This window comes from Planococcus citri, chromosome 4 (assembly GCF_950023065.1).
Source record: "Planococcus citri chromosome 4, ihPlaCitr1.1, whole genome shotgun sequence".
In the NCBI taxonomy this organism is placed as follows: domain Eukaryota; kingdom Metazoa; phylum Arthropoda; class Insecta; order Hemiptera; family Pseudococcidae; genus Planococcus; species Planococcus citri.
Window position 1 is genome coordinate 33,924,662 of NC_088680.1, and position 8,974 is coordinate 33,933,635.

The following is an 8,974-nucleotide window of genomic DNA, read 5'->3' on the forward strand; positions in this document are numbered from 1 at the left end:
TAAGTGAAAAGAGTCCAAAATCATACCATTGGTCAGTATCTCCTTTGTGACCAACATATCCAAATTTCAGCTTCCTAGGTCATCCCCACCCCATTTAAGGTGGGGAATGACCCCCTTACCTCTAAAATTGATCTAGGTGGTTCAAATGTTCAGCATACAGTGGGAGGGTGCCCCACAAGTGATAATTGCAGGTTTCAATCTTCCAACCCTATTTGACCTCTCTCCAGGGTCAAAAAAGTGGATTTTTGGTCTATTTTACGTGTTTTTAAATTTTTCAGACAGCCTACACCCCCTCCAAATTGACCTAGAGGGTCCAAATTTTCACAGTACAATGGAAGGATGTACCCAAAGTGCCTTTGGCATGTTTCAACCTTCCACCCCCATTTTTACAGAAAGGTCATTTTTTTGAAGGGGCATAATATGACCCCAAATAAATGAAAAAGGTCCAAAATCATACCACTGGTCAGTACCTTCATTGTGATGAACATATCTAAATTTCAACTTCCTAGGTCAGGTCATCCCCACCCCACTTGAGGTGGGAAAAACCACATTTGACCACAATTTTTGACCCCCTCACCCCTAAAATTGAACTAGGGGGTCCAAACTTTCAGCATACAATGGGAGGGTGCCCCATTAGTGATAATTGTAGGTTTCAATCTTCCAAACCTATTTGACCTCTCTCCAGGGTCAAAAAAGTGGATTTTTACATGTTTTTTCAATATTTCAGACAGCCTGTAGCCCCTCCAAATGTCCCAAAGTCTCGCTTTTTTTTGCCAAAAATTGACAAATATCCCAGCTCTGTGCTAAAATAATCAAAGTCCGGCTTTCTGTCAGAAATTGCTAAAATTTCTCACTTTTTTCCAAAAAATTGCTAGAAAGCTCCTGAAGTCTTACTTTTTTCCAAAAGTGGTTCAAGTATCATTTTTTTTTTTTTTTGTCAGGGATTGCCAAAAATGTGTACATTTCTGCTATAAGTTGCCAAAAAGTCTCTCTACGTATGTATTTTACCAAAAAATTGCAAAAAGCCAACTTTTTTGACAAAAATTTCCTTACCTCGAAGTATCAGTTTTTTGCGAATAAATTTTCAAGAGATCCTAATACTTTTAAGTTTTAACTGAATTTGTCAATGTCTCAATCAGTTTTTTTTCGGTGATTTTTTTTGTATTAAAATATTTTGTAACTTTTTTCCTATGGGTACCTATAAAAAAATAAATCGAATGCAGTGACCATTTTTTCTCAATTACCTACTGGTAAAAATAGGTACTCGGTACCTACATAATTAATCTAAATTTGAACCCATCGTTCATCAGATTACAGAAACGAGTGTAATGAAATGAAAACTAATTCATTGTAAAAAAGAAAACAAGATTTAATAATTATGTACAAGTACATGCTACATACCATATTTATGCATATTAATAATTTATTATCACGTAGGTATTATTTGATTTAAAAGGAAGAAAACATTTACATTTGATTCATAAAGACTTATATCTACGTATTTTTTTATTAAAAAGTAAAATTCATATTTACATTGTCAACATGACTAAAAGAAACCACGCTTGTAATTAAGTCTAAAATTACGAGTTGGTGAGATGAAAAAAAATCCATTGAGCATCATAATGTATCCTTGAGATTTCAGGGATAGGCAACCTACGTGGATACGTTGTAGAAATGAGATGCCTACGCACTGGTTTGAAGGGAATGCTTCACCTACCAACGATAACGAAATAACGATTTGTGATCGAATTCCAAAGGACAGATAGGTATTTCGTTTCAAGTTCGTAGGATTTAGCAGATCTAAGTTCTCATTCAATTTCAGGAAGTGAATACAACGAATTTGATTCTTTAGACGAGACCTGATTATTTTCGAAATCCTCGAAAGAAGCTTCTTGATTTTGTTGATATCCCTGTTCCTCTTTCTGTTTCAGCTCATACTGATCACTTTGTTGCAGTTCTGCTGTATTACCCGAATGCGAATGTTCGTGTTCTGTATTCTCATCCCATTGATTACGATAAACTTGTTTGTCTTCTTCGCCGGCCGAATCCGATCCGTAATCCCTTAACGAAGCCCTGACATCGCCGTAGTCTGTAATCATCACGTTTATAAATATCACTCGACTGATACCTTTCACAGGCAGAGAGTAATTCAACGTCGATGGCAGTTCCTTTTCTTCTTCTAGTTTCTTAACGCGATGCAAACTAACAATTAACACTTTATTATTTTCAATTATCAGCACATCGCCTCTGAATCCTACGGTGGCTTTGAAATTGACGTTAATCTGAGGTAAAATAGATCTGATCTCCAGAGCAGAAATATGCAGTATGCAATAGTATTCGAATTTGGCAGCGGAGCGAAACTTGGGTAAACGAGCCAAACTGTACGCTTGTTCGAATTGTATCCTGAATTCCTCTTCGATTACTGTCGGATCGCGATCAGTCGATTGGAAAGTTCTAATAAATAAATCTCTGAGGGCGTCGATCGGAATACCTTTGGTTCTATAAACGTGAGCTAATACTTTACCGAAATACTGTCTTAATTCCATATTTGGTATTTTGAATTCTGTCTGTTTGGCGGTTTGACCCAAATATCCGTTTTCGAAAAAGAACGAATACATTTCGTGCAATTCGGTAGTCTCTACGACCTGATCGAATTTCACCGAAAGCGAATCGAACCGTGGCAAGTGTCTGGATTCGAAGCGTGATTTACGTATGAAAATGGAAGCTCTTCGAAAAGTAACCAGTTGGATTATTTTTTCGCGGAATTCGGGCACTTTGAGGAATGGAAGTAAGTTATGCGATGGTATAGTCTTGGGCCAATAGCATCGTAAAGCGTTGGACGTATTTCGATTACGGAAGTATTGCGTAACCGAGTAAGGCTGATAGAATGTTTTAGGTTTTACCCAGGTGCTGTACCCGTTATACCATTTCTTGATCGATGTTCGTTCTTCTTTAGAACAATTGTATTTGGTATACAGACCTTCCATATCTTCCGCAGTGAAACCGAAATGATCGCTGTATATGTGATCGTCCAAGAAAACGTAGTTACGTAAACGACCTTCGACATTCGGTCCGGTAGGTAACTTCTGCGAGCTGGTTATTGTTCCAAAACCGTACCAGAAGTAGTGATAGGGTTGATTGAAAGGGTACATGAGCATTTCGTTTATCAAAGAATACGCATAATCGACGACAGATTGTGATAAATGATCAGCATGTAACTGAAAATGATCGTAATGATCGATCAATATTATAGCTTTAGAATACTTGTTATATCTATACAAGAGTTTCGGCAGCACCATTAAAGCTTCGAAAATCTGAGTGGTGTTGAGATCGCCGTGCAGCACTTGTTCGAAATACTGAAGTTCGTATTCGCTAACCGATGTTTTCCAATTAGCGTAATCGTTTCGAATTTTTTTCAACAGCCAGTGGTATTCTTGATATGATTCTTGTACACGAGAGATCAACCAAGGTAACACCACATCCTCCGTTGGAGTTCCTGTAATGGTGTATTTCAAATCTAGTAGTACTACCGGATGTCGGCCAAAATGCTGTCTCATAAATGGTCTGTTTTTATAGATTTCTAGTTGTTGGATTATCTTAAAAGCCGATGATCCTATCGGATCTATCGTTGTGCCCGTCGAGTCCACTTCGATGTTGAAGAACGTCTTCAGCATTTGCATGTTTATCGTTTTGCCGAAAAATCGAGGACAACAGATGAAATTATAATGGCCCGAACGTTCTTCGAAAAATGCTTCTAGTAAGGCTGATTTGTCGACGAACGAAGGCGATTTTACAAAATCCATGTCGAACTTCGGATCGCCCAATGTTGCGGGTAGGAGATGTAGAATACATGATATCGCCGAAATTATAGTCAGCATTTTGAAATCTGTTACTAGCTGGTTACCTACCTAATTTAAAGCGCTACCAACCTTTGAAATTCGCACTTGCTTTCTTCTCCTTCGTTGCTTTCATCACTCAATAATTTTTATAAGTAGGTTATGAGTACCTACCCATTATTATGAGATTTTAAAATCATACGAGTAGATATATCTTTACGCTTCTGTATTTCTTGTTACGTAGGTATTCGATGAAATCTCACAGGATGCTGGATAAGGTCCTGCCGAATCTTGTTATTTCGCCTTCAAAGGTAGATCAGCTTGGATCAATTTACATTAGAGAGAAAATGACTATGGTCGCATCCGAAATGTATCCTCATTCTGAGCATATTCAATAAGAATATTATACCTACCTACGAATGGTATGTGATTAGAGAGTTTTATTGAATAGATTCGGAAAACAGTAAATATTTCGCTAATCTTACCCGAACGTTGTGCAAGGCCTCGGGAATGTCAATCGGATCGGATTACATAGAGAGAAAATTACTGGTATTTTTGCTCACAAATTCAGGTCAGACCGTCTTGAGAATGTGGAACTGACCGAAAATCACTTTGTAGGTTAGATTAGCTGAATTATTTAATCAAACTAACGCATGGTTCATTGAGATGAAAGGAAATTGATATCTGAGCATGTGATTAGTTAATCTTGTGAATCATCAATCATCGTACCTATACAGTTTTGCCGGATTCCTGTATAATATTTTTCAGGTGTTGTAAAACGTTTGTGAACGAAAAATTATTATTTTTTAATACGAGTACCTACCTATCTTATTTCGTGGTCTTTTTTTGCGAGCTTTTGCTCTCGCTTTGCTCGGGCCTATTTGCATTGTCTTTTGTTTGAAAATTGAAATTTTTAATTACCGATTAGCTTTGCTCTAGCTTGGCTTGGCCCTCTTGTGTTTTTTTTACAAATTGAACTTTGAAAAAAATCCATCTTTCAAATTTAAAAAAATGCTCAAACCAAACAAAATACACTTTTTATTACTTCTCAAAGCAAGCTTTTGCCCTCGCGTTGCTCAGGTCTGTTCGCTTTCCATTTTCAAAATTGAAATTTTTGAAAACTCAACATTCAACTGCTAAAATTTGGGAGCCAAAAAAATGAACAAATTTTTTAAAAACACAACATTTTTCAACTCTTGAAATAGGTACGAATTTTTAACGCTTTTGCACTCGTTTCACTCGGGGCAGTTTCTATGTATTTTTTAAACTAAAAAAATTCCATATTTGAAACTTACATAAATTCAAAAAAAAAAAAACCATTAATTTGGGTATTACATCAATTGGTAAAATTTTAAATTTTCATTTCATCAGCTCCCAAGTCCTATTTCATTTTAGAAACTCGTAATTTTACTTGACAAGATTCAATGAGCAAAACTGAAATTAAAAACTAAGAGCTGAAGCCTGAAACTGAAATGCAAAAGATTTGCTATCACTGTGTGAAGGTGTTGCCTAGCTTTAAATTTGAAGGGGCCAATCATGTTGGAGTTTCAATGTAATTACAAACTGGATTTTGAAACATCAGATCAAATTTTGGATTTTTAAGAATTCTTCAAAAATTGAGGAATGAATTTTAGCAGCTGAAATTTTGGTTACGAGGATTTCAGACCTTGCTTTTTCCAAAAATCGTGGTCCTCAGAATTTCCTTTGTGAGAAACCACATTACCTATTGCGTTCAAAATATGAAAAAATGAACCAGCAAGATTGTAATTTTTATATTCAGTGGTTCCATTCAGATTCAGTTGGTACAATACTATAATAAGTATCCAGCTTCATACCTATGCGCAATATGTACTCCTACTCATCTTCAAGAATAAGTTATGTATTAAAAAGCCAAATTGTAAAAACCGCATTTAATAAACATTAAAATATTATAATCCATTATCAGCAACACAGATACATACTTACTTAAGATCCTTTTTTTTACGTACATGAATAACACATTTAAAATGATAAATAATTTTGGATGATACAATTCTCTTTTGAGATATAAAATAACACAGTAAATTAATGTATCAACACACAAGATAGTAATTCCATTAAAATCGCGATGAGTAAAAATTACAAATCAAATACCTATACCGACTAGCAATTAAAATATCGGTTAAAAAAAAAGAAAGTTCGCTTGGAAGATCATTAAAAAGAAGACTAGAGACTTACAACTATATCTCTCACCAGCATTATCGCAATTATTATGACTGATAATTAAATCGTATTGCAAATTTAAAAAAAAAAGAAAAAGAAAAAAGAATTAGTTGTAAAACAAATATGGGCCAATTTTGTTAGCATTAATCAAGCGTGAACATCGGAGAAAAAACATTTTTAGTGATTCAAAAGGAATTTCAAACCATTAGTAACACAAAATAAATAAAAAGGTTTAATTTGAATATCCAAGGACGAGTTACGTGCTATCTTAGACTTGGCTTGGAATCAGGCGAAGTATTGCTATCCGATTCGATTGCTTGGGACTCATTTTCTGATTCTAGTGGGGATTTGTCTGCCTCATCAACTGCTGCTTTCAAAGTGGTCATGTCGAAAGAACCAATAAGATCTGGTACACTTTCGACGGTTTCTTTTTCGGCGTCGGTGGGACTGTTTTCAGGTTTTTCCGAATTATCTAACAACTGATCTTGATTTATTGTGCCTTCATCAGATTGCGGAACTGATTTCTCATCATCTGCAAAATTATGATAACGTGATAATGATGAGCTTGTAAGTTGACAAAATGAACAATGTGTAAGATATCAATGATTATAAAGCTTACGATCAGATTTTAGTACAGAGCTCACGCCGCTGGTATCCACTAGGTCTGAAAAAAATAAAAATAAACCAACGTGTTAAGTGCACAAAATATAGATTTGAAACCATTTTTTTTTTTTCATCAATGGTAATTTTCTATTTAAAAACATCATTCGGGCAATTTAACGTTTTCTAAACCTTAAAGATGAATTGAAACTGAATTTTAAAATCCTATTAAAATTTAAATGAGAGATTCTAATTGTAAGTTCAAACGAACCATTTTAATTACTCACCTATTTCAGAATTATTAGCATCGGATTCATCTTGGGAGCCTGTATCCGAACGTAAATTAGGAGCGTGAGGTCTTTGCTTTCTAGCCGGATTCCACTGCAGGCAATACGCACATCGAAATGCTAAAAGACATCATGTTTTATGTTTATTCTTCATAGATGAAATTAACATGCACACAGAACGTGTACGTTTAAGGACAAAATTACCATAAGACGTGTTGTAAACTACCTACCTAGGTATTCAAATTCGTGTTTTAGAGCCATACCGTTATGTGAACTGCACATGCGACAAATTAAAGCATACCTATTCCCAGGCCCATCTCCGATCACCATATCAATTAATTTATCGAATGCTCCTCTGTTACGTGGTAATACAGGTCTCGGTAGAGATAATCCTGAAAATTAATTTTCGAAATTTAAATTACATGTCTCGGTTTTAAACCAAATATGGTAATTCATTTATGTACTTGGTTGTAACTGATTGGAATTCGGAACTGCTTGAAAAGCGACGTCTGGAAGAGGCGTCGTGCCATTGAACCGGTTCACTGGTGTTGGAACTATTCTTTGACGCGCAACCATATCGCTTCTTGAATTTATCGGTACAATACTTTTCTCATTTTTAATTATAGGTTTCTGCAATGATGAAAAAAAATCAAAATCTACAGTAAACATCAATTCGTTTGAATGGAAATTGTCATTTTAAAAATAAAACATTGATTAGATAATCGAACAATTATTTTCTGACAACATAAATAATATTTGCTGAACATTGAAACGACTCAAACAGGAAAAAATGGCAAACCAAATAAAAAAAAAGTAATAACAAGGTATTTAATTAAAGATGATTAATTAAAAAGAAAGTAGGTAATTTATATCGTCTCAACAAGGTTAAACATTCTGTGAAACCAGCATCAAAAGCATCAGAGCGTGTAATTTGAAACTCATTATCACATCCTCGGTGAGTATTCCCGAGTTTGATTTTTATTGTGATAAATGTTCCCAAATCGAAATTACATTCTCGAGCCATATTTATATTACTTACCACCGAGTCTTTATTCAACTGCTCGGGAGCGAATTTCTCAAGTATTTCTTTGGCTACTTTGTAAACTTCTTTATCCATTACTTCATCGAGCATTTTCTTTTTTGTCACCTTCAGTGATTTCAATGAAGTCTCATTCTTGGCTAATTTTCTTTTATAATACCAAGATAAAATTCTTCTCGTTAAATATATCCTGTCAATAGATACATAAACATGTTGATATTAATTTTATCGCCAAGAAGAACTATTGAGAATGAATTATTTTGAATATACTTACGCTACTGGGAATATTAAAAGTGGCATAAATTTAAAGATGTTCTCTTTGAACGTATCCGGTGAGAAATAATAATAATATACGGCTAATGCGGCTATGTACACTAATATAGACGATAAAACTAATTTTCCAATAACTCTACGAAATTGTTGCTCAGTCTCTTTTTGAAATTTTTCAATACTTTTGATTTTCTGCGAAAACAAACGAATAATAATTATACATGTCAAGTGACTAACAGTTCTGAGAACAAAAGATAAAGATAGATCCATCGACGTAACACTCGAAACTTGGTACTTTAACATACCTGTTCGATATCATCCAACTGCTCGATTGTAGTTTTCTTTTTCTGAAATAATACGATACTTTGTTATAATATTATGTAAGAGATATTTCGAATGAAAAATTGACCATAAGTACAACTAAAACTTACTCGAAATCTTGATATTATAGCACCCATGATGATAAGCTCGAAAGATGTATCTAATAGACAAACACGGTTCGATTAATGCATCAACAAAAACATACCAGCAGCAGGCGGAAGACTGCAAGAATTTTATCGCGATTACAAGTTTACAGAGTGAAGTATCTTAATGAAAAAAACATTCAATTTTTCTTGAATCTTCATTGTATGTAAAATCAAATCGAAATCAACTTGTAGAAATTTTACAATTCACTTCGTCTCGTAACGAATTCATAAATTTTTTGACTTGTTTATGTTTTTGTTATCAACGAAAATTTT

General features: G+C 34.5%; 2 protein-coding genes across 3 annotated transcripts; both read right to left on the reverse strand.

Moving 5' to 3' along the window:
- Nucleotides 1–1,348: 1,348 nt before the first annotated feature.
- On the reverse strand, nucleotides 1,349–4,478 carry LOC135843756 (uncharacterized). 2 transcript variants are annotated; one of them, XM_065361763.1, is made up of 2 exons: nucleotides 4,322–4,478; nucleotides 1,349–4,249 (listed from the first exon to the last, which is right to left on the reverse strand). In XM_065361763.1, the coding sequence occupies exon 2, from the start codon at nucleotides 3,876–3,878 to the stop codon at nucleotides 1,809–1,811; it is 2,070 nt and encodes a 689-aa protein (XP_065217835.1). In that variant the 5' UTR covers nucleotides 3,879–4,249; nucleotides 4,322–4,478; the 3' UTR covers nucleotides 1,349–1,808. The 2 variants fall into 2 exon arrangements, with proteins under 2 accessions (XP_065217835.1, XP_065217836.1); XM_065361764.1 differs by having other exon boundaries at nucleotides 1,349–4,245; nucleotides 4,322–4,472.
- A 1,253-nt stretch (nucleotides 4,479–5,731) lies between these two features.
- On the reverse strand, nucleotides 5,732–8,940 carry Lnpk (zinc-ribbon metal-binding protein lunapark). The gene is made up of 9 exons (XM_065361770.1): nucleotides 8,666–8,940; nucleotides 8,540–8,581; nucleotides 8,239–8,426; nucleotides 7,965–8,154; nucleotides 7,390–7,555; nucleotides 7,156–7,317; nucleotides 6,926–7,045; nucleotides 6,658–6,702; nucleotides 5,732–6,570 (listed from the first exon to the last, which is right to left on the reverse strand). The coding sequence occupies exons 1-9, from the start codon at nucleotides 8,690–8,692 to the stop codon at nucleotides 6,302–6,304; spliced, it is 1,209 nt and encodes a 402-aa protein (XP_065217842.1). The 5' UTR covers nucleotides 8,693–8,940; the 3' UTR covers nucleotides 5,732–6,301.
- Nucleotides 8,941–8,974: the final 34 nt, after the last annotated feature.

What these genes read in the sequence shown, in the direction of transcription:
- LOC135843756 (XM_065361763.1), bottom strand. Translation starts at nt 3,878, where the DNA reads ATGCTGACTATAATTTCGGCGATATCATGTATTCTACATCTCCTACCC.
- Lnpk (XM_065361770.1), bottom strand. Translation starts at nt 8,692, where the DNA reads ATGGGTGCTATAATATCAAGATTTCGA. An exon ending in ACACGAATTTGAATACCTAG is followed by an intron (nt 7,046 to 7,155) that starts GTAGGTAGTTTA and finishes GATGTCTTTTAG; the next exon opens with CATTTCGATGTGCGTATTGC. An exon ending in TGCTAATAATTCTGAAATAG is followed by an intron (nt 6,703 to 6,925) that starts GTGAGTAATTAA and finishes TATTTTTTTCAG; the next exon opens with ACCTAGTGGATACCAGCGGC.